Source organism: Electrophorus electricus, chromosome 11, assembly GCF_013358815.1.
Source record: "Electrophorus electricus isolate fEleEle1 chromosome 11, fEleEle1.pri, whole genome shotgun sequence".
Lineage (NCBI taxonomy): Eukaryota > Metazoa > Chordata > Actinopteri > Gymnotiformes > Gymnotidae > Electrophorus > Electrophorus electricus.
The window spans coordinates 15,820,751-15,846,284 of NC_049545.1; the positions used below are offsets into that span (position 1 = coordinate 15,820,751).

The following is a 25,534-nucleotide window of genomic DNA, read 5'->3' on the forward strand; positions in this document are numbered from 1 at the left end:
AAAATTCTGAGAAGTATAAAAAAGTGAAAAAAGCTTTTCCATTGTACTATTTTAACTTTTATTTTATTATTTTTAAGTTATTATTTTCAGATGGGGAGTTCATATTTAAAAAAAGAGAAAAAACAGGAAGTGAAACAAAAGGAAAGCACTGTTCAACATAAGCCCTTATACCATTCAGAGAAACCTGAAACAAACAGGATACCTTATCTTTTTTTCTATAAACAAGGGTCCATATATAGTCCCCTGATCGAATGGAACATATTTCTAGTGCTTTAAGCTTGATGAGAGCAGGATGTTGGGTAGAAGATGAAGGGAATGGAAAAAAAAAAAAAAAAAAAAAAAAAAGAGAGTGGCTGAGTTAATATCTCCCCTCACCAGAGGTGAGATTAAAAACTAACCACTGCAAAGCATTACAGAGCTGGGCAGAAAAAAACAGTAGTAGAAGAAAGAGGGGATTTGGAGCTCTCCTCTGCTAGACAGACTGAGGCCAGTAATGTGATCCCATCCCCCCCACAGCTCAGCCAACATGACATTCAGCAAGTCATCTCTCATGACCTTTGACCTCTCTCAGTGTCTTTAATCTGATTCAGCTGGGAATACGCTACAGCCCAAAGTGGTTGGTGTGGGCCAGCGTGCTCAAATGTATGTTAATTAGCGAAGATTTGGACCAGGGACTAACGGGACCTTGGACAGTCAGGCTAAGTGAGTCTACTTCCAAACACTGAAGGCCTTTGTGTGTGCAGTGTAGCATTACTTGTTCAAGCAAGGCTCAAGTTCCATCAGCACATATGGTAGCAACATTTAAGTAATAAGGCATGATTAATGACGATGACAAAACTACAGGTGAGGATGTGAACCTCTTTATAGCATGAAATAAGGACAGCAATGTGTTGACCTCCCTCAAAACAAAATCTCTGATGACGGCAAGAAAACAGGAATGCCTTGCTCAACACAGGTAGGGGAAGCACAGTAGGAGTACACACACACACAAAACGGGCAAAGAGTCTCGACCGGGGACACCTCACGCTTAGTGCCTGCACTTCCCAAAGAGACTAAGGAAAGGCACTCAGATCAACCAGCTTTGTATCAGCTTCTACAAACACATGCTGCAGAATTTACATCGGTGACATCACAGTCTTGGTATGCAACATGGCACATTGGGGCAGTTCTATTGCAGTGGAAAGCTTTCTTGCACCACACACACTGCATAGTCACAGTTCTGTGTGATCCTGTTCACTTTTATACTGTAATTAAACTTACTATTTAACATTCGCCATTTGTATTGCTTATATTTAATGTTAGCTTGGAAATGAAACGACTGTCCCTAAAGTGGTAAAAGACCCTCTCACCCTCCCCCCTCTTGTCCTCTCTCTTATCTTCTCTCCGTGAACATGTCATCCTGTCTATCCTGGTCTCTCTCTCTTTGCCTCTTGTGCTCAGTCTCTTGTTCCTCTGGCTTCCAAACACTGTGCATGCTACTGTCCACTTCCTCATATGCAAACTGGACAGAGAGAGGAAAAGAAGCAGACCTGGACCTTATCACCATGCCACTTTCTGAGCCCCACTACAACACTAGCCAAAGGAGAGACTCAGCCACACAAAATAAAAGCAAGATTGTCGTCACATGCAAACAAGAAGCTTGACACAACAAAATACTATGCATGAACCACTGGAAAGGAGTAGCAAGAACAAAAAATAGGAAAACATGACAGCATGAAAGGGAAGAATAGCTCTTGCTTTCCAGACTGAAATCTGATATTCAATATAACAGCTTTACAGTGGCAGTCAAAAGTTGGTTCAGGTGTTAATAACATTTTGAACTGTTTTAGATATAAAATTTAAGAGAAGCAAGGAAAGAAAAGTAAACAGCTAATTAATTTAGCAAACACAAAGGGAGTTACAGTAACAATCGCAAGTAGCCCACTACTTCTCCATTGCCCTTAATGGGCGTTCTCTTGGGGGATGGGTCTCGGACACATGCACACCATCGGGACAAGACTAGGACCTCTAGAAAGGTGGATTAGACATTAATTGCTTAAATTTTTTCATTTTCTATTTCATTTTCTCTTAAAATTGTTAATATTGTGGTGACCATTGTCACCCAGAGGAGGATGGACGTACCCTTTGAGTCTTGGTTCCTCTCAAGGTTTCTTCCTCATGCTCTAAGGAGTTTTTACTTGCCACTGTCGCCCTTGACTTGCTCACTGGGGGCTTGGACTTGGACATTTATATAGCTGCTGTGACATCATCTGTTGTAAAAAGCACTATATAAATAAATTTGGATTTTGATTGACAATTGGCTAAACTCCACTGGAAATAGTAACTCCGATGTATGCCTTCTACCTTTGCCACATTCGATTAAACACAGTGCCCAAAGATCTAATGTTGGCCATCTAAGAATGAAAGAGTGACAAGCACCAAATTAGTTTCTTTAAAAAATGTGCTTTGACAGATGGAGCAAAATATATTTTGCCAGATGAGTATCCTTTAGCACATTCTTATTGACCACCAGCAATTGACAACCCCTCTTTATGTCCGATTTAAGGACTACATCATGCAAAATTCACAGCAAAAACAGATGCAGTGAAGATTACAATAATCAAGGTCCCTTGAGACCAAAGCCCAGAACAACAATAGTTTTACACTGTTAATATCTAGACTGAGGGTTGAGAGGAATACAAAAAGCCTTCACTTGAAAAAACTAGAAAGATCTTAAAAATGTTATATTACTGTTAAATGTGAAAATGAACAAAAAAAAACTTTAATGTATTAACCTACGTGCACTAAAACATACTCAAGTATGCAAGATTATTTAAATGTGTAAATTTGCTTCTGAAGGACATTGTAATTTATGAGATATTTTTCCGCCCAAACAAGTCATTTTATTTAAATAATCAAAATTCAAATTTAATCATGGCTTTTGCCTGTGATGTTTGTCTCAGTTTACTCAAACTTTATAAATACACATTATATGAACTAAAAAGTAACTAATTGCCAGATAATTGTAGCAGAAGAGTCAATACTGTTACACTCCACCCTTGTCCAGACATGTCATAAAAACATGCACTGAAATTGTAGTCTTGCCCTTGAACACAGACAAAACATACGTTTTGTGGCCATGATTTATCCCACGTCCAAGACTACAAGATTGAGATTTAATCTCTGATAGAAAAAGTCAGACATCTCAGCTGTAGGAATGAGAGTCATGAATGGGGCCATATAGTAATTGACCAGCCATTGTTTATTAGGCAAAGCTTTGGCTGATAGCTACAGTCATGACGATATCATTTGCCATTCTCTTTTTCACATTTTCAATCTGTATGCTGCCTAGGTTTGTCACTGGTCAAGTAAGTCATTTTTATATTACTGAGGTTAATGCACACCTTTATAAAAAAATAAAAATAAATAAATAAATCAACATTACTAATCAAATGTACTGCACAGGTCAAGATATCCACAGAAATACCCTTTTATGTGAACCACTTATAAATGGTCATACCCAACATAACTACATTTCACACTCTCTAAATTATGCATGTCTAACTCATTCATCTCTGAAACTACATTGACTCATACTAATCAAACTGTTAATCAAATATTAGATAGGATGAAAGGTAATCATAAAATCAATTGTTAAAAATGTTTTTAAAATCTTAATGCATCATGCTTCTTTGATATTTTTTGAGCTGTCTGAACAGTTTAAAACATTTTTTTTTTTTACAGAATTTCAGCAGTCATGCTGATATTATAGGTTTAAATTTAATCAGAACATTTACAAAACTGTAAATTACAAAATTTATTTGGAAAATGCTATAATTTTTTTTTTCTGTGATGCTCTGAGTTGGATCCACTTTCTCCTCCACTTCGGTCATTGCCAGCTGTCATTGGTTTCCTCCAATCACACAACAGCTACTGACCTGGAAGGATGAGGGTTAACACATACTTCCACCTAGACACGTGAAGCCAGCAACTGTTCTCTTGGGTACCCAGCCACCTGCAAGCAGGTGGAAATGCAGCTTCCCCTTGTGAAGCCCTGCTTTTTAGGCTTTCTGCTTCTTTCACCCCCAAGAACTTTAGGCACATACAGCATCCAAGAAAACTAAACTATCATTATGTGTTGTATTTATCCACTAATTAATCCATGAATTGTACTTTTTTAATAATCTGATATGTTTTGTACTATGCATTATTAAAAACTGGGACTTAAAGCCTCATAGGTATGACGCTCCAAATCAAACTTTTTGTGCTCTGTCAGTGTTCATCTACAAAATAACTTTTGGTCCAGCTATACAAAAAATATCAGCAGAAGCATAAACCTACCAAAAAAAAAAACTTTTGGTAGGGTGGAAACCTGAAACAAACAATACCCTTTGTTTTAAAATGGTATTCTATAATATATCTATTTATATACCTATAATTCTACAATAGAATAATACAGTATTCTGCATTTTATTACGAGTCACAGAATGTCTATGCATCACTTTATAGGAAGTTGGGTTGGCTTTTACTAGCCAATTTTCAGCAGTTGCACTACTCGATTTTTGTGTACTGGGGAAATTGCAATCATAATCATCTTCCCTGCTCACTTAAAGGAATAAATAATTCGGTGCTTGTTTAAATGTGGAGAACCATTCAGGCCTTGAATATTTATATATTTCACTTTGCCATTTTTCTCTTCAAATGGTGGACTAAAATTCTGAATGCTGTGAAACTTCAAAGGCTGATTTATTTGAAAGTATTGTTCTTTTTTGCATTTTTGAGATTTTCCTTTTTTAAGTGGATTTTTATTTGGGGACATTACATATATTTTATTTAATGTAATAATATATGCATCAGTACTATCCCAGTATCCTCTTTATTGTACAGTGATCTGTAATAGGATATATTTCCTTATTTCATCACTGATCTGTCAGTGGTATGCAGGACCCAGGTGAAAATGTGACACCGATCTCTAAAGTGCTTCCCTGCCTAACAAATACATGTATGGATGTGGGTATTCAAGCCTGACACCTAAAATAATTGGCTGTCATGCATTTTAGCTTATGTAACCAAGCAACTAATGCAAAGCTGACAAACCAATTTGTGGCTTTGGATATCTATATCTTCATTCAGTCTCCAATGGGATATTTCAAGCAAAAATGTTAAATGTTTTGTATTGGTAAATAGTTAGACTGGCTAGCTCTAAAATCTAAATGTCTTTTCTAGTTGTAAAGAAGACTATGGTGTCAATATTAGCTGATCTACATCCTTTAATGGGTTTAATGTAATGCCATTCTCTAGCTTTCCAAAAGCCACTACAGAGGGAGCCAAAGCAGAAGAGATCCGGCAGGGCTGGCCACAAGGCGCTGGCCACAGGCAGCTGACCCAATCAGGGGGCTGACTCCATATATCTCCCCCCCCAAGAACCCAAGAACCTGAATTGAAGCCCAGTACTCTTCACTCCTGGTGCCCAAGTACTTCACTCCTGGCGCAGAAAGTTTAGGGATTTATCAAAACAACAACTCATGACCCAATTTCCAAGATCCCTGAGCCTAAATTTAAAGTCCATGTTGAGATAAATGAGGCACGTGATAAAACAAACATCAAAAGACCTGCCATGCAGAGCACAACTCGGAATACCAGCATTGCATGTACAGAACTGAAAACTGCACGTGCCCCAGTGCTGTTACTGTATACATCGTATGCAGGCAAAGTGTGAAGGAACTCGTCAGTCACATAATGAACCAATTCAGGACCTACAGTCTGCCCCTCCCCACAGAAACAGCCTAAGCTTCACTGGTCAACGCCATCACTGCTTCTCTGAATTCATCTTTCTTTTTTTTCCTTTTTCCACTGCTAAAAAGACCCAACAGCAAACCTCGAATCTCAAGCCTTGAACAGCCGTCTCTGCTGTGGGCACGAAAAGCTGTTCGCGAAGCTTCTGAGAACTTTCCATGGGCTACAACCGATGAGTCAAAAGAGGAAGACAAAGGCAATGCCGCAGCGCATGGCTGAGTGGAAATCTGGTTTTCACACATACCTTGGTTAGCAGGGAGTGGTCTGCTTTCACCTGGCATGCGCGGACAGCTAGTGCAAACTGTTCCAGGGTCACTGGGAGGGAATGAGCAAAAGAGAGGTGGGCAAAGCATGCCTGGCTGACCACAGTGCAGGGTCACTGTACTGCCTCTATATGTCACTTACTGTTCATTTCTATAGGGCTACCTCTAATGCTATAACTTTCTGCTATAATTAAATGAATGGAAGTGAAGTCAATGACAGGAGAATAATAACTATTCATTATTATTAATAAATTGGAGCAATGATACTGTGGTCACAGTTTTTTTGACTTGCAGTTTAGTTAAACATCAAGTACAAAAACCCCACTGGTCAGTATTTAAACCATGCCTCAGCTGATGCTTTTAATAAAGAGCATCATGGTGGTGTCATGTGCATGTTTTTGTGTGTGCATTTGTGTCTGTGTGTGGGAGGAGGCTGAGAGAATGGAAAATTAGTTTGTTTCTTGGGGGGGTCAGCCATGTATAGCTCTATGGTTAACAAGATACTAAGAAGCATGTTCAAGTGCAATGTACACACACAGCAATGCATAATCTATAGCCTATATAGTATAGCTATGAAAAAAATGTGGTTAAGAAGGCTTCACCAAGTAATGGCAAATTCTAATTATACATTGCATAGTTTCTAATTGCTGCTATATATTGGCAGTTGTAGAGGGTTGTCCATCTGAAATGAAAAATTCTGAAATTTCTGATGACACTGTAGTGTACCAAACTATTTTCGAATGTGTACATTCTAGATAATATTCTAATGTGCTCATATTCTCAGTTTAAAAACTTATTACTGATTTAACTTGCTATTTTGTTTTATTTAGTTCCAAATATGCACATTTCTCCATTCATTTAACAAACAATCCTCTGCCCATTTCTTGTGCAGTGCTCTGTAAAAATGTGCTGTAAAAACGGCCTGATGTGTGATGGATCGCTCACCTCGGTGTATATGTGCTAAGGCAAGGCAAGTCACATGATGCAAACATGAGTTCCAGGCATTAAAAAACTCTTCTTTATTCTTCTCTACCTGCTCAGGGTGACAGAAGCAGTGTTATAAAGTTTTGGGGGGGTTTTTTTTGGTAATTTTTTCCATATGCTTCATTAAAGTATTTTAAAAGTGCTTCAGTAGAGGCTTATTCAGCATCCCCCAGACCCCCACCCACCCACCACAACAAAATAAATAACAGTTGAAAACAAGTACAGGGTTTTTTCCAGAATATCTGAGAGGGGCCCATGGTGACACTGACCTTGGTGTAAAGTCGTGAAGCTAGGCTTCGTTGCAAGACCCTCTCCCTGTAACTCAGGGCCTTAAGCAGAAAGTTCAAGTCTCCCACCTTATCCACTGAGAAACTGAAGACACTGGGAGAGGAGAAAAATGCAAGTGTCAGAAAGACACGTGTCAGAGCGCAAAGGGTGTCCGATCAGCCGACTGGAACTGCTGATCTGGACTGTGATTGGCTTCAGGTCTCCGTGACTGTTGCCCTTGTTTGAGTGCCTCGTGCTTGGACCCCTAACATTGGATTCTATTCTCCTAGTAGGACCAGGAAACACATCAGTATACTGCTCCCCTCTGCGGTCATCTCTGTTCTGTGAGGTTTCTCATGGCTTGTGAGATTTTTGCAGCTGGCTACAACTGGAGCAGTTTTATATCCTTGAGTTTTATATCCTTGTATCTTTTATATCCTTGAGTTTGTCTTACAGAGACTGGGGGTGACAGTCTATCTGACAGAGAACAGGGATTTTGTAACAAATCGACTATAACCAGCAAGCTGCTGAAAAGAAAAGCTTTAAGTTTTTGCTTAAAGGAATTAGTGTTGTAATCTATTGATGTAATTCATGTTTAAATTCATGTATCAAGGAAATGGTATTGTAATCTGTACTATATAATTAATACAAAGCACCGCTCAGAAGCTTTAAGTAAATATTTCTCCCTTGTGCATGGTACGGCCCTTCTTCCCAAGTGTATCCCCGTGTGTGTGTTTGTATATATGTATGTACGTACCTACGTACGTATGTACATGCATACATACCATATGTAACACCTGTTTGTAATTGCTTGTCATTTACATGTGCATATAAACCCCAATGGTTCTGTTGTTTGTTATCGGTGTTTGATGTTACAGTAGCTTAATTGCTAGGTGGTCTTCGGTGTCTGTGTGAATAAATGTTGTTGTTGTTCAGCATAACTCATCCCCGCAGCCCTCTTAGCCTCCGTACATTACAGAAACACCGACCTACAAAGGATGACTGGGAAGGGTAAAAAGAAGAAGGGAAGTAAACGCCCTCCCACAGCCCGTGCAGGGAAACCCCCCGTGTTCTTGGGCACCCTCCTGACTCCCACAATAGCGGAGAGTGGTCCAGGTGAGTGTGGTCCAGGTGCGGAAGCGAGTGAGTCGTTCGAAACCACGTCTGCCTACCGGGACTGGTATAATGCTTTCCGGTCCTCGGAGTGAGACTCTGTGGACTCCTCCCATCCCACGGAGAGACCTTCACTCATTCTGGCCTCGCTCCTTGGGTCCACAACGGGGGAGGAACCCACTGGACGATTTTGGGGGGGCCCTGCGTATGGTCTATGGTAGGACTCTACTGAGTCCTATGGAGACCAGCCGGACTACGAGACTCTGCTGGATCCTACAACCCCTACAGGGAATATTTTGAGGGCTACGCTGAGTATGGAGAGAAAGGGGAGTATAGTGACGTCAGTCTGTCGTCGGACACGGGGTCCGATCGTGAGGAGGACCCTGCAATGGAGGTGGAGGAGGCCCCTCATGAGGATCTTCCCTCCCACAGCGACATTACAGGCTCCGAGAACCACGAGCCACCAGCACCCAAGGTTCTGCCCAGGGCACGCAGCCCCGGAGCAAGCAAGCTGCCCCGGGTGACATGTAAGGAGGCATCGTCGTCAGAGGAGGACACTCCTTTCCCTAAGGCGAAGAGCCCCAGGGCGCATGCGCCTACACCTACGCCTAGTAGAGGCAAGAAGGCAGCTGCACCAGTGCCTGCATTGGAAACTGAGGATACAGCGGATGCACTTCCCCATGCGCCAAAACCAAAACAGCCACTGCTATCCAAGCCAGCGATGGACAATCTCACCCAGGTTGGTCAGTCTCTGACCCAGCCAACAACTGGGGGACTGGTTGGGGTTCCTTCCCTCTTTTCTGGACTGTTTAAAAATGCTATGTGTCTGTTCCCAGCCACTTTATCCCCCTTTGTGTCTGTGCCTGTCAGTATGTCTGTTGTCATCCTAGTCCCTTTCCTTCCCTCCTCTGTCCTGCTTGCGCTGGCCTATGGTTCTGTTGTCTGTTGGTGTTTGTTTCACTAGCTTAATTGCTAGGTAGTCTTTGGTGTCTGTGTAAATAAATGTTGCTGTTCAACGTAACTCATCCCCACATCCTGCTTAGCCTCTGTACGTTACATCCCCAAAATAGTAATCTATAACAAAAGATCAATGCTATTGATCTATATTTTTGCAGTACAATTTATGCAAGATTAGTGCATTTAATCTAATCTAATTTGCCAGTTTTAGGTGGTATGTTTAGAGCCTATCTGGGTAAATATCTGAACTAAAACACTGCTTGCTGGACTATTCAAGTGCATTTTAAAGCATTTTTTTGTGCTTGAGGGCTACAACCCTGCACACTTTTGCATTCCCTTTAACAGCAAAGCTAATTAAAATGTGGCCCTTCCAAAAAAGGGTCTAAAGAACACTAGCTCAAAACAGCTATAGAGTATAACTGGCAACATCATATCAGACAAGACAACCAAACAGAAGTGCACTGAGAATAGCTTTAACCTCGAAAGAACATGTCGGACACCCTCCATCTGAATATAATTGCATATAATTACGTAGCATTTCATATTCAGACTAGACCTTGTCCGAAGGTGGTCAGATGCAAAACTGGTCCAGTTTCGGATCAGACCAGCCACGAGGCTGCTCCCCGTCTCCCTTGCATGCTGGGATAACAACTCACGAACCACCACCTACACACACAGGACAAGAAACAGCAGTAAATTACCAGGGCTGCAATGACACCTGTTTGAGAGAGAGAGAGAGAGAGAGAGAGAGAGAGAGAGAGGGAGTGAGGGAGAGGAGATTGTGTGTACACCATTTGTGTTTGTGTGTGTGAGTGAGAAAGAGAGAGACAGAAAGAAAAAAGAAAGAAGAGAATGTGAGAATGAGAGCATGAGACAGAGAGAAACAGAGAGAGAGAGACAGGGGAAGAGAGCAGCTGGCAGAACCTCTTGGTCTCATTATTTCTTTGGTTAAAAATTAGGCCTCCCAAGACCATGCCATTGCCAACATGGCCCCATTTAAACCTAAGGCATGGGGCTGACTGTTACTCTTTTACATTTTAGGTTAATCAAATAGGAGTAGCCTATTCACAAACAAAGCCAAGAGGATTCAAACGATTTAAAATGGTAGAACATTGACATTAATTATCAGTGGAAACATGCACATTTAATATTAATTCACATATCCTGATTTCGCCATCTTGGTTTAACTGAATGAGCAATAATATAGGAAACACATCGAGAAGAAAATGCATGATAAATAGTAATGTGAACATGTTTGATTCAGAAGCAACTCATTTTTGAGAAATAATATAGATGAGATAGCTAAAATCATTTTAAATTATGAAAATTAAAAAACTACAATATAAAATATATGCAAATTCTAAACCAACTCAGGACAGACGTTTCCTTTTCAAGGGGGTTCCCCAAAAGGTGAAGAGGGTTTTAGACAATACTCCCAAGCCCCCTCATGATCTATGCTCTTCAGTCTCTGCTGTGAAGCATCTGCAGTTGGGTGACCAATTCCCCCGTTTACTCTTGTTCACCCTGTGAAAAGGTGGGGCTGGGTTTTATTTTACTCTCTCATGTTTTTGGTAATACAAGTGTGCTATCAGTTTATTTCACAGAGTAGCAGAGAATGACTATTTTAGTACTGGGAGGGCTGCAATCTAATTATAGAAGAAAAGTTTGGTGGGTCTTCAGGTGAGGCAGTGAATAATGACCTTGTATTTTGAAAGGTGTGTGTGCTTGAGTTGGAGGTATTGTTTTGCAAAAGGCAAACTGAATTTAAAGTTTTACCCTGATCATCACAGCAGTTATTTCATAACTCCACAGCCAAAGCCTGCTGGATTATGGTGTCCCAGGCATAACACAAGGTTTTGCCTCCTCACATTACAATTGCTAATTCCAGTGCAAGCGTTATATGTGAAATGCAGATGATGGAGGAGTCTTGTCAGAATAGTTCCAATAGATCCTGTAGGTTTTCTCTATTTTTGCTATTTACAGTCTTTGGTTTATTATACAACAGATTATGGGGAACCACATACCAATGCCAGGCTTAAAAAGGCCTCCTATTTCTAAAATAAGAGAACATGACAAATAACAACCTTGAGCAAAATGGCGTTGGCACACAAGCCCTGTGAACGAAAATTAGAACACAACTAACTCCACCCCCCACGTCACATACGCCCCTCGTGGTTATTGATAAATTAAGATGTGAGCATATTGTTATGAGGCTACTGTGTAGAGAGCCACAGGTTCGCAGGTCAAAGCTCACCTGGAGCATGACCATATTGTCCCCCTCAAATGTCACAAAGGCGTCCGAGTCACATTTCAGAGATGGGATCCTGTTCTCCATCATGAAGCCCTGATGGTAAAAATTGGTGAAAATCAATGACTGGTCATGTGCGTTGGCTTTTAATTTTCCCATGTCCTGGTGTAGTTCAAAAGATTTAAATTCTAACAAAAGTAGAGTGCCAAAGAAAAAAGTTTGTTTCCTTTTACTTTTTTATGATGATGTGTGATGAGAGCGCTGAAAAGTTAAAATATGTCAAAGGATACAAGACAGAAAAGGTGAACATTTCGGTATAAACTTCACTGCTATATATCACTATGGGGGTGCAGTTTTGTGGTTTTCCCCTGCTTTTGGCAATGCACATTGCATATAACTGCAAAGCCATGATGACATGTGCTTTGAGATGTAATTCTGAATTAAGTTTGACCCAAATGTTATGTCTCAAAACAAAATCAACAAATACATCAAAGAGATAGTCATCAGTAAGCTGTATAGTAAAAAAAGGGGAAAAAGAATTGTGAATATAAAATCACAGATTGTTATCCAGGTTCACCAGAGTATCATCATACGAGAGCTGCCCCCTAGTGGCAGTCAGATGAGGCCTCATCAATGAGCCTGGATTTCGAGATTCATTGTTCCATGCAGTGCTCATGACTGGGGATCCCTAAAACTGCATGTGACTAAACTGCACTCTGACTGGGTAAGACCAGTGGGATTCCACCCTCTCTGATACAGCAGTCAGTGAGACCATAGACTACTGTTACACCAACAATCTGGTCAAGCAGCACTTTCCTCCAGGTGTACATAGCTGCTGGATGATGCTTGATGGATAATTAATGGTCAGAAAATACAGTGTGCATTCTAGAGAATGGTTTGTCTCATGGTTACTGCTACTAATCAGAGTGGTCACGTCCACAAGAGGACCTAGCTACAGTCCTGCAACATCTAGCCTAAATTCATTTTAAAACATGCCAGTTAAAAAGAAAAGGTGTTTATTGTGGCATGCGTGTGTTCGTTCCTGCACAGACCCACCATGGCTCCAGTACACTCACGACAGCCCTGGAGGCAGGCTATGTTGGCCCAAGTGCTGTAGGCCTTGAGGCCAGCCACTAATGCCTGTAGCATGCGATTGCCCTGGAGGTCCTGCCCCTGACACAGTGCATCATCCATCAGGCCTGCAGTATACCTAAACATACAGATATGCATGCCCATGCACTGGTTAAAAATACAAATAAAACAGTTATTTGAACAATAATATCTTTCTATTGAATAATAAAAATGGAGGCATGAAAAAGGGCTTCATACTGGAGTGCATCACAGAGAACCTTAGAAAATGTCATGCACAAAATCACACTCTCTCATTGTCCCTTTTCCCCTTAATGCAAAGTGAGAATACCAAGACTAAAATGTCAAGGCAGTCCTACTGAGGTGTTATAAATATCACAAATATTGGTGTTCAGTTTTCTCCGAACATGTATCTACCCACCCCCACACCCCTGGGTGTGTGGTATTTCTCAGAAAGAGTACGGTATGTGTTCATGTGTACAGCACCCAAGAACCAAAATTCTTCAATCTAATAAACAACCTTGTTTAACCTTAATACAATACACAAACTAACCTTATCATCAAGTAGCATGCAGAAGTGTCAGATCTTACTTGCAAAAAAGACAATCTATATGTCTACCCATCCATCCATCTCTCTACATATCAATCCATTTCAGTACCCATCCATCTATACAGCCACCCCTCTATCTACCCACCCATTTTAACCATTCAAACAGAGCAGTGCAGAGTTTGAGTAGGAGTGGGTATTCTGACCTGGTCGTGAAGGTGAGAGCAAGAGCTGTGGCCAGGTGGGGCATCAATCTCAGATACTGCGTCTGATGTTCGATGATCTTAACCTCATCCTGGGCTTTAGGCCCAAACTGTCTGCGGCTGAAAGACAGAGAAAAAGAGAGTGCGAGTGAGAGTGAGAGTGACAGAGAGAGAAAAAGAGTGAGGCTGCATGTGTTTAAAAACACTGATGTTGCTGTGGTTGCAACCAGAGTGTGAGATATAGTCTACATTATTTGTGCTCGGGTGTGTTCAGTTGCACACTGCTGCGGTGGCCTGTCATCCTTGTGCTCAGAGTCTTGTGTGGGTGAGGGTGTGTGTGTCTCTCTGCTGGGGCCATCACAGCTAAGATATGCACACCTGTTGCCCCTGAACTACCACAACTCTATCTCTCCATCTACAAACTGCAGGTGGCTTCCCCACAAGACGGGGGGGGGGGGGGGGGGGGGGGGGGGGACAAAAATTGAACAAGAGTGGTGTAGGTGTGTGTGTGTGTGTGTGTGTGTGGTAGGTTTCCAAAGTGGCACGATATTGAATAAATGGCCTTGTGCACCTTTCTTACCAGCATAGTGCATGAGTCAATCAATGATTCTTTTAACTGGCACAAGTGATTTTTCACATGTAGCCACTGGCTACTTTCAGAACAAGTACATACATGACACTCTTACAGTAGTGTGGAAAGACCTCAAACTCCACACACTTCAGATCAATAATATCTAACTCGCTGGCCAAACTCAACCATTTTTAAACGTTTTTTAAAAATGGCTGTGATTTTGAATGCATTAAAAAAACACCTGTGCTTGACCTAACTCCTGCATGTGACAGAACAGCTCTGTCAGTGCTCAACAAGCAATGGTTATCACCTTTAATATCCTAATAAAGAGAAGTAGAAGCAGTTCCTAGATGGTGACACTATTATGAGATTCTGACAACACCAGGATGTCAGACGAAGCTGGTTCATGACAAAATGTTTGAGATTAAAGAATTGGAGTGTGTATGGGTTGGCAATTGCCAATCAGAGGAAGTCCTCTCCATGAACAGCCCCCTCCCACAACACAGACCTGCATGGGCTGCCCTTTAGCAGCGCTTTCTAGCCCTCACAGCCAAAGGCCCCCGCAGGCCACTTTTGATACTGCAGCAAGACATTCTTACAAAACAGCTGCACTACAAACCGGAGGCCCAAGCTGTAGAATCATAACTATCATCCTCACTGTCAGGAATCACAATGTTAGGCCTGGGGCAATACTTGCACTCTCTCCACAATTTCCAATTGTAGCATCAACAATGAGCCAAAGGGAGCCTAAAGGATGAGTCATGTTCACGCCCCAAGCCCTAGGTGTAGGCATCGAAGGCTTCTAGGTACTTTTTTGCAGTCTTCATTCTTGTATGCTCAAAGAGCACTCAACCAATTGCAAATGGATGCCAAAGAGCCTACTCAGAGTTTGCCGGCACTGAAGAACAGCTAAAGAGGTACTGAATATCGAATAATGTGAAAGACTAAAGTGTGCCAAGAGAATTAGTCACATGACATTAAGTGAGCACTGACTTTTACAGACTACAGAAATTTAAAATAAACAACATAGATACCACTAAATTCTTAAACTATGATTTCTAAAAAGGGCACATGGGTTATAATTCCCATTATCTCAGAAATACCTACTTGACAAAAATAAAAACATTACATCAACAAGCAAAAGCAACTCAAAATGGCTGTTAAATATGTTCAGTGAATTAACTAAGTTGGGATACATCAAGATACAACCCAAAATAATGAATTGCATATTGTCATTTTAATGTCCCATGTATATATAATTCGAACAGTTTTGCTTATTTTAAGAATAAGACCAGTCTTACAACTTCTCAACTCACCAATCTAATCAAAGTAATCTAAAGTTACTGCATTAATGAAATACTGTTGGATCACTGGACTATAAGACAGCATATACATTTATGGTGTTTTCTTTGGAAAGACATGGAAAGCAAGGCTATAATGAGCTCTCAGCTTATAAGAAACAATAGAAGTTTTATCAGACGGAAAATGTTCAAATGGAAATCGTGTTTATGTTTGCCTCACTTTAAGCTTTTATGCCTTCATTTGTAGCATCATTTCCAGATGTGAGCTTCCAGGGCCACTGAGTGGCACAGCTGTTTCACTTTATCATTGAGAGATCAAGAGATGCCACATGCATCTGAAAAAAGCCCCCAGAGGTGTCGCATCTTAATCAGTGTTGCCCTTCTTCAGGTGAGAGAGACATGACTAGTAGGGTGGACCTACTGATGAATAACCTAGGTAACAGCTCAATTTACTTCATTAAAGTAAGGCTTTTTTTTTTTAAATAGTTTCAGATATTTTAGTGGATTTATATGATCGTTAATGATTTCAAGATATGAATCTAGTCTTACTAAGGTTATCGTCACTTATCCCAAGTAGCAGGCTTACTTTATAAATTTTTTTACGCTTAGACAGGCAGCTTGGATTTCATTAAAACCAACCCTGGTGCAATTACTCTATTAAATCAAATAAATCAGTTCAGTTAGAGCAAGTGGGAACGTTGCCTTTCAAACCCTGGTGTGTAGCAAATACATGGAGCTCTGAGCAGATTGGTCTCTGTCTCCATCCAAATGAACTCTGGTATGGTTCATTTGAACTGTGAGCACAGTTTGGACAAAACATGACAAACAGACCAAAACAGGATGTGATATGACAACATGTGGAGGAATTCCTGCAGTATGTTTTGATTCTTTATGCATTTTAGCCACTCTTAATCAGTTTTAAGGTGGACCCTCATACAACCTTCAGTGCACTAGTAACAGCATTTCGCTCATAGGTGTGATTATCTAATCCATGTGTGGGTGCAGAAGGCTGTTTTGTAAATGGAAAACCTGCGACCATAGAAAGCAAACATTTCCTCTCTCTCTGGGGATACCATCTTTGGAGACAACCCTGCAGCTCTTCCACCCACGCATATATTGAAGTGCACATGCACAAACACACACGCACGCTTATACACACACACACACACACACACACACACACACACACACACACACACACACACACACACACACACACACACGTGCGTGCACACATACACCCCCCACATACAAAGCCACATGTAAGGAGGATAGAGAGCAGCAGACACGGGGAGACCTCGAGTCCCCCCTCTGAACGGGATGTTCTCTGTGGTGAGCAGCATCTCCACACGTCACTGCTACATCGGGCTGCTCTTTTGTAGACTTGCTTGTTTTCTCCCTTTTCTGCCCCCTGACCACATAAATGGCTTTTATAGATTGTGCATCCTGTTTTTGATGTCAGCACTTCATTTTAATCTCAAATGGCAGCAGAATTCTTACTCCTAAATGACATAGTAGATATTAATTGCTGTCCACGTTGGCTGTTTGTTGTAGAGCTGCACTAAGGGTGAAAATAGAATGGTATCCATTCATTCTTCTCACACACATATCGAGTTATCCTACCTGTGACTGTAACACACTGCTATGATGAGTCCAAGCTGTAGGAAAAAGAGGAAAAAATAAAAAGTCACATGCATTTGAATCCAAAAAAATGATGGAAAATTCTCATCACCAACAAGGCAGCAGAAGGACAGGGCATTAGAGTAAATGCATATGAGGAGCTATAGGGTGCATCATTCCTGCACCCGTTATCCTTCCTTATTAGCATATGCATAATGCCCGAGATCCAGAACAAGATCAAGACTGCCCAGCAGACAACCACTACAATATAAACAGTGCTGGAATGCAACAGGAACAGCAAAACACTATCCGTTCACCACACACCTGCAGTCTGCTATCAGAAGTACAATCATATCTTCAGCTTGTGCACACCATCACCTGACTGCTGCCATTATACCATAGCACTATATGCTTCTCTGACTTTTGCATACAGTTTGCACTATCTATAGTCCACTATTCTGTACTGCACACTGTAGTGCCTTTTGAGCAGTTTGGTCATGTCATATGGGTTTGTATTGGACTGCACTGGCTATTTCATTGTTGGGCCATCTTTACAATATTACTTATCCCTTGTATTTTTTTTATTTAATAATAAATAAATAAATTAGATAAATAAATAAAAGAGTTAATTGAGAGAGAAACAAACACTCACAGGTTCAACAAACCCATAAGAGGTGGAACCCTGTTTAATCAGATGGGCTGGGCCATCAAGATTTATCTGAAACATTTTTGGGTGATGAAACCCTAAAACACCCTATTTAGTACCTCTATCAGCAAAAGTCTTCGTTAACAGACCATGATGTCAGTCTGTTGACACGATTAGCCTGCCAGGGTTTCAGTGTAGGTTACTGGAATATTCTTTAGATTACTGAGCTTAACAATGGCCTTGAACTCTTTGCAAGGAAAGTGGGGAAAGGTACTTATAGAGTGACAGACTATTTCTATTCATAAACCTCTTATGGATAGCTTTACCAGGGCAAGGACTACATTAAAAGCAGTACTCCTTTTTTAAAATTAAAGGGCTTGGGGAATATTAAAGGTGCAGTTCAAGAGCTCCCCCTTGTGGTGACCACTAGTTACTGGTTGACCAGAAAACACCACTACAGCTTAAACTTGGGTACAAGGGATGAAATTGCAGGCCAATCACATGCGGAGACCCGTACTTTCATGGCAGCCATAGCTTGTGCAGTGAGGGCCAGACGAGTGGGTGTGAGGGCAGCCAGCATAGCGTTGAAGCGACTGCCCTTACTCTGGATAGGAGAGGTGTACTGGCCATCAGGTGACACTGATCCAAATCTGTAAGGCACACACACAAAAAGTAATTACTAAAAAGTATACACAAAAAGTACTAAAAAAGTACACACAAGCCTAAAATGAAGTATACACACACAAAAAAAATTTAATACAACATTTATGTGTTTACAAACATTTTTCAGTCTTAGAAACTGTGCACTGACAATCAATTCTTTGAACAATTCTCTGAACAATAACTAAAACCGACCGCCCATGCTACTTCTGAGTCCAGGTCTGTTAGACCTTCTTTAATTTAATGTATGTCCCAGAATTAACATTTTCGAACACTTTTATTCACTGGCTAATGTTCATTGAACATTTTTCATTCACTAGCAATTAGAAAAACAGTCCTGACAGGTAGTGTATGATGCTATAAAAATAGATCATTTCATCATGCAGTCAAAAACATATGGACTACAGACACATGAGCTGATAACCTGCTTGTGGACTTCATCTGCATATTCAGTAGTACTACCCTAAACCACTGTTACAAATTGTCAAGCACAAGCAGACCCTTCTCCATCTTTAAAGCGGTCTGCGACTTCCTGACAAACAGGAAACAATACTGTATGTTCATCTGAGCCCCTACCTGCCAGACTGTCTTACTATCTATGCAGGTGCCTTTCACAGCCATGCATGTGCTGTGTTACTCTCCTTCCTCCACCCTAGCTGCTGCAAGTCCTTGATCAAAACCCAGAGATGCACAGATCCCATGATACCACTGCAACCCTAATCACAGATGGTAGAGAGGCAGGAGGGTGGGTCATCTCCAGTTTTTGATCTATAAAAACCAATCTGGAGCCTGAACACAATTAAAGGTGTTCTTCATCTTGAACATGAAATATCACAAAGAATGCACAGCAAGAAAACTGCTTACTGGGATATCAGCCATTCCAGGAACAACTAGATAAACTCATTACTGAAACATTGATGAGATCTTTTATCATTTCCTGGTTTGGTTCAGCATCTGCCTACATTAAGAGTGTCAGTACACTGTCAGACTAGACGAGAAAGTCATTATTTCGTCTCCTCCATTTAAGATCTGCATACATGTTCTGCAAAGTGGCACTGATGCCCATCACCACTCTGACAGAGGACCCAGTTGGATTCTTTAACCTCCCCCCCCCCCATGAACATTTTCACAGCACAGCTGATGTGTGTGAGATGGGGAAACAATGATATGGGAAATAATTCAACTCTTCTTAAGCTTCAGTCATGATAATTTTAAGCTTTACTGTATTTAGTAATATTGGAGCTATATACTGAAATTTCTAAAATGGAAAAAAATAATGTCTTTTTAAATACTTAGATATTTTTCAAATTTAGATGTTACCCTATAAAGTATTAAAGACCACACACTTCTCACGTCTCTACAAGAGCTTACAAGTCACTGCAGTAACCCTAACCTAGCAAATTTCCTGAAAATACAAGTTATGCACTAGGTATTTGGTAAATGAGTGTATTAAATCATTGTTACTCATTGTTTTGGGGGTAATATAGCCATACAAACAGTGAATTTGTAGCCATAAGAACTGATAACTACATAAATGGTTGCAGAGCACATAAAGGTTACTGGAGTGCATCTAAAAAGAAGCACATTGATGAATCCAGATATTTTCTGAAGACATCACTATATCTCTAGGGTAACATGGATTATGTAAATTACGCCGTTTATATTTCATTACCATACACTACACTAAAGACTACACAGAGTGCAGCCACTGCAACATTTGAACATTAACTTGTTGCCAAACTGCTTTGTGTTGTGTGCCAATGTTCTGCTACATGATTGGAAATGAGAATTTACATTAAAATCTACCCATCAGATTTTTACACGCAACTATTTGTACATATCTACAAGTCCAGCTTTGTACATTTTCAACTCTTTTTCACTAAAAAGTTGTCTTTTTTTCTTTAGACATGAGAGTATACCAAAAATAATCAATGATTATGTGTGTAATTTGTATTGAAATTATGAATATATTCATTCATTTTTATTAAACAATTACTTGTACTTGATTATTTATTAAATATTTGTATCAATTCACATATTGTTGCAAAGTCATATGAACATTTGAAAAACTCAGTTCATATTTGCAAGTCACAGTTACAGGTCATGGTTCACATTTATAGATTACAAAACGTAGTTTACATATTTGTATATTCTGGTGGATTTTTTATAAAACCTCATAAGTATCTCTCTGCACATACAGTAACTGAAAGAACAGTATTCTATGTGAATTGATAATTTCTAATGTACATACTGGTAGGTAAAAATAATTTTTGCCATACTTTACACAAAGGCTGAAATACTCCCTTGCCATACTTTATACAAAAGGTGAGATACTCACTTGCCCAGCAGGTTTTCCCGTGGTATTCTGACATGGTCAAATGTCAAGATACCATTATCAACTCCGTGCAGACCTTAATGAAAACACAAAGAGCAACTAAGTCTTTCTTGAACATTCCAGTATCTGCTTTTTAAGGTTATAACATGACATCCATCTCAACAAAAATATCCCTACTCCACCTTCTTTATATTTCATGTCAGTGGCAGTCACCCCTGGCCACATGACTCTATACTGGTCACGAATTGGCACAATGAAACAGTGGGGACCTGAGAGAGAAACAGAGCAACACAAGCACAGTAAACATTTACAGCATTTAGCTGATGCTTTTATCCAAAGCAACTTACAATTATGACCGAGTACAACTTGAGCAATTCAGGATTAAGGGCCTTGCTTAGGGGCCCAACAGTAGCAACCTGGCACTTTACAGTTGAAAACAATATTCATTTGTAATTGTTTCCATTACTTAGTATTATTTTGTATGCTCAGTATTATCCAGTATTGCCCAAAGATGAACGGGTCCCCTTTTGACTCTAGTACGCTAAAGGTTTCTTCTTTCAACCAAAGGAATTTTTCCCTTGATCATTAAGGGTCTAGACTTGGTTCCTGTAGAAGAGCTACATAAATAAACTTAATTTACATTACAGTTACCTGATGCTTGTATCCAAAGTGACTTAGAATTACGACTGAGTACAACATGAGCAATTCTGGGTTAAGGGCCTTGCTCAGGGGCCCAACAATGGAAACTTGGCAGTGGTGAGGCTTGAACTGGCAACCTTCTGACTACTAGTCAAGTACCTTAACCAACACAGTTTGTGAGTAGTATGTTGCAGCATAATGATCAAATGATGAAGCTCTATTGCTCCTGCATACCATGAGATTCTCCATTGATTATGAGCTGGGCAAATACAGCAGCATAGTTTCCCTTCATTGCATTCCCAATGTACATCTTCTGAGCCTCTTCACAAGGAGTGTGGATAATGAACTCCTGTATAAGCATGAACGCAATGGAAGTAATCAGTGACATGATAAGTGCATTGTGGTTCAGCAGGACAATGTAGCAGTAACTATGGAACCATGGTGTAGAGGCATGATAATGCATGAATAAAGGGACTCTTCAGTAAAATCAGTGATTAAGAAAAATGAATAAAATATAGTGGGAATCCAGCTAATATTACTATATTTGCATAATAACAACTGGTCCATCTTCATCCATCAACTGCAATCACAGGAGTAACCGTTGTACTGTATCTAGAGCAACATTTATTTTAACCAATCACTACAATGTGATGTCATCACACTCCCACTCCGGTCCTCCCTACTGATATGTTTGAAAACTTTGCAAATAAGCAAGTTATTTTAAATTTTATTTATTGAAGTTACATATTTTAATTCATAAAATTAAAAAAATAATTATTAAAACTTAGTTTATGCATGGATAGTTGACCTCAGCTGAGTCATTTTAAATATTCCCTCAAACAAGTGAGTCCTCCAGAGTCAGAGCACTGTGGCTCTACAGTCGTGGCCAAAAGTTGATCAAAATGACTGATCCATTGAAAAATACTGAGTCTATACCTTTTCATCATTCACTGAAATGAAGACTCTAAGGAGATGCATAGCTATTCAGCCTGCTTATCTAGTTAGCTAGGCATGTGCCTAGCTTAACAATGCACAGTGTAATGACACCAGATAGCAATTGCTGGTTCAAAGAATATTTATATAGGAACATATACTATTTGAAAAAAAATCACCCATCAGCAACTTTAGCATTAACCAGAAAAGCATTGTTTTATTGAGCTGAAAATCAAAACTAACTACAAAAACAAAAACATAGATAACATGAATTTTACTGTGCCTGACTCAGGTAAAATTGGATTATCTTGTCTACAAGCAAACAGATGTTTATTAATTAAGATAACAATTCACCTGTGTAGACGGATCATACCGAGCCTCAGTGAGAATGCCTCGCACATTACTCCCATGTCCCCGCTCTGTCATGGCAAACATGGCAGTGAATGCCAACTCCTGCAATTTATTGTAGGGGGAAAATAGAAGAGAATAGAGAAGACACAAACATTATATATTTTAACAAATTATGGCACAAGAAATACATAAAATTACATAGCATGTACTAGAGCCTTGATTCCCAGACAAGAGATGTGCTGTGCCAACATCATAGGATGAACCCTCCTTTTTTTTAGTTTGTTCATGTCATCATAATGACATAATAAAAAGAATGTTTACAGGAAAATAGGTTTCAACATTGAATTTGAAATATTAACATAAAACATAAAGGTTAATAGAGATTCTTTATCATTATAAAATGATCTGTGCACAGAGAGTGTACTTTGTAGAGGCCTCTGCAAGCTTCTACAAAGGATTCTGGGTAGGCTTCAGCAGACCTCTGTATAGGACACACAATCTCTCCACAAGGTACAGGATGGTACAGAAAAAAAACAACCCAATCTTGCGTATGTAAAATTAATTTTTTTTTTTTTTTTTTAAGGGCTCTTCTCTTGGACAGTAATGGTACCAAGCTCCAACTGGTATAGGTATTGAATATTAATTTGCATATATTGAATAATGTATGGTTAAGATAGAATAATAAAACAAATTTTAAACACTAGTTTAAACTAGTTTAAAAGAAGGTGGGGTTATCACAATCACTTCTGAAAACTGTACAAATTTGGGTTCTTTGTGTGATTATCAGATATTCTCTGAAGGAGGCCCCAATAATGCTTGTTAACTTTGATCTGTAATAAAGAATGGTACCAGCTATTCTCTTCAACTATTTGTCAAGTCTGCATTTTTATTCTTGAATGAAATAGAAATGACTATGCCAGCATATAGAGGAATTTAGGAATGACTGTAATCTGTAAATGTACAACTGTCTTTTTGTTTGTCACCAATTCTCATCCCAATGTTGGTCAATTCCAATTCTCCCTTATGATAGTTACCAGCTGGAGTGAGTGAGGGTCAACAAGCTTCCTCTACTACAAATGTAGCAAATTATGTAACTGACATGTAGACAATGATGCAATATCTATTGAATCTGAACACCAGGATGGGATTTAATTTGTGTCAGTCAAGCAGTTTTGGATGTCAAAGCTCATTCAAATCCATCATCTTCACCAAGATATCATTGTAGAGAACTTTATGGCTGGAAAGCATAACTGCTAGCTATAGCCTATAATTTGCTTGATATTTGTGCAGGCAAGCAAACACGCAAGCAAGAAAATAAGAAACTGAAACAGGTCAGCTATGCAACTTTTAAAATATGTCACACTCACCGTCACTGGCACATAACATTTCTCCACTTGCTTTGGACTACCTAAATTAGTCACAGCCCCACCATACAGTCCACACACAACACCCATCTGCCGGTTAGAAGAGAAAGTACAGTAAGATCATACAACTGAATGAGCACCTTATTCAGATATACACCTCAATAAAGCATAGATATCAGATGCAGCACCTTTACTCCAGTTGCCATATCTGCAGAACAGATTGCCTCTGTGATCCCCATGCTCTTAGTTATGAAACCCCTCTTTCTTCCAATCACCTACAGGCAGCACAAGTCATAAAGAGAGCTATGACTTGTTATTTGAAATTAGTACTGCAGACTGTATCCTATGCACTGAGCGCATTTCGGTGTTTCTATTGCTTTCACCTGATCCTCGAGGTGACGTCGTATTACTGGTAGTTTTAACACATATCGTAGCCTGTCTTCGGTTAGGTCTCTGATATGCTCCAGAGAGAGGTCGTAGCTAAAAGTGAGCAAAGGAATTTTGGAATTAGGGGCGCTTGGATTACCGCCTCGTGGGCTGCGTGATTAAAGGCATACCATTATTTATACACTCAGGTTTCAGGTGTATTAGTGAAAATTGAGCTATATCTCTCAGGTTGTTGAGGCGCCGTGGCGTCGGTGAATGGCGGTTGATCAGTGTACTTCCCGCTCAGATTGCCCATACACTATAATATGACAATTAATCGAAACACATCTTAATAACATGAGCGATAAATTAACTAATATTGTGACAGCCACGCCGGTTTTGTCTATGGAAAGACTATTGTTTGCTCACCTACTGTGTTGAAATAGATCACATTTGGAAATTTCTTCCCAAAGGATGCCCTTGGTTTCCCAGAACTCCCCATCAAGATATCTGGAAAGGCTGGTGGCTAAATGTTTCTCAGCCATGCAGGTTGACTACGCTAAAGAATGAAGACTCTTGCCGGTTCTTTTCACACTCACTTCCGCGTTCTGATGATGTCACTTCAGCGCAGAGCAACTGATTGCCCGCTTGTAAAATAAAAGTGCATGAATCATACATTAGTCACTGTCAATATTCCAGTTGAAAGTTCATGTACGTTAGATAGAGGAAGGTTTAATAGTCTGGTATATTGGAATATATGAAGTAAACGTTTTTCAAGAATTTAATAAACTGATACCTGGAGTTGTCACATGAATAATGTCATTCAGCATGCTAAAACTCGGTTGATGTAGTTCAATTTCTGAACTGTGAATGTTTAAAACACAAAATACTATATTTATTCTTAAAACACAAAAGCCTATTATTTACATTCTCGTTCTACATGCGAACATACAGTACTTAGGTTTTACAATGGAAATGGAATCAGTATAGTTTCAGAAATCACAGCAATTGGTAGAACTGTGCAGTACTAACGGTAACTTTATCAATGGATTAACAATGCTACTATTCTGTACATGCAGTGACTCCTTTTCTGTGTTATTCAAATACTCGATCCTATAGTTCTAAAGCAATAGACCATTCCAAGTGATCTGGAAAATAATTATAAAGGTAGAAAACGTCCAGCTGAGTGAAATATCTACACCTCGTATATCTTTTGCTAGTATAATTTAATATGTATTAAATATTGATAGAGCCTTTGCCCACTAATCTAGTGAAAGTTTTTTGCACAAAACATGATCACTT

The 25,534-nt window shown here is 39.8% G+C and overlaps 1 protein-coding gene across 1 annotated transcript in view; it reads right to left on the reverse strand.

The window, feature by feature from the left end:
* The window catches only part of acoxl (acyl-CoA oxidase-like), a 30,520-nt gene extending 5,703 nt beyond the window's left edge, over positions 1–24,817 (reverse strand). The window contains exons 1-17 of the mRNA XM_027026424.2: positions 24,662–24,817; positions 24,250–24,346; positions 24,055–24,141; positions 23,870–23,956; positions 22,506–22,604; positions 21,453–21,567; positions 20,762–20,848; positions 20,583–20,655; positions 18,102–18,234; positions 16,942–16,976; positions 13,450–13,566; positions 12,664–12,817; positions 11,614–11,703; positions 9,916–10,025; positions 7,292–7,403; positions 6,984–7,071; positions 6,020–6,090 (exon numbers count right to left, since the gene is read on the reverse strand). Coding sequence (XP_026882225.2) covers positions 6,020–6,090; positions 6,984–7,071; positions 7,292–7,403; positions 9,916–10,025; positions 11,614–11,703; positions 12,664–12,817; positions 13,450–13,566; positions 16,942–16,976; positions 18,102–18,234; positions 20,583–20,655; positions 20,762–20,848; positions 21,453–21,567; positions 22,506–22,604; positions 23,870–23,956; positions 24,055–24,141; positions 24,250–24,346; positions 24,662–24,777 — 1,671 coding nt within the window. The 5' untranslated portion in view covers positions 24,778–24,817. The remainder of the gene's footprint in view (positions 1–6,019; positions 6,091–6,983; positions 7,072–7,291; positions 7,404–9,915; positions 10,026–11,613; positions 11,704–12,663; positions 12,818–13,449; positions 13,567–16,941; positions 16,977–18,101; positions 18,235–20,582; positions 20,656–20,761; positions 20,849–21,452; positions 21,568–22,505; positions 22,605–23,869; positions 23,957–24,054; positions 24,142–24,249; positions 24,347–24,661) is intronic.
* Positions 24,818–25,534: the final 717 nt, after the last annotated feature.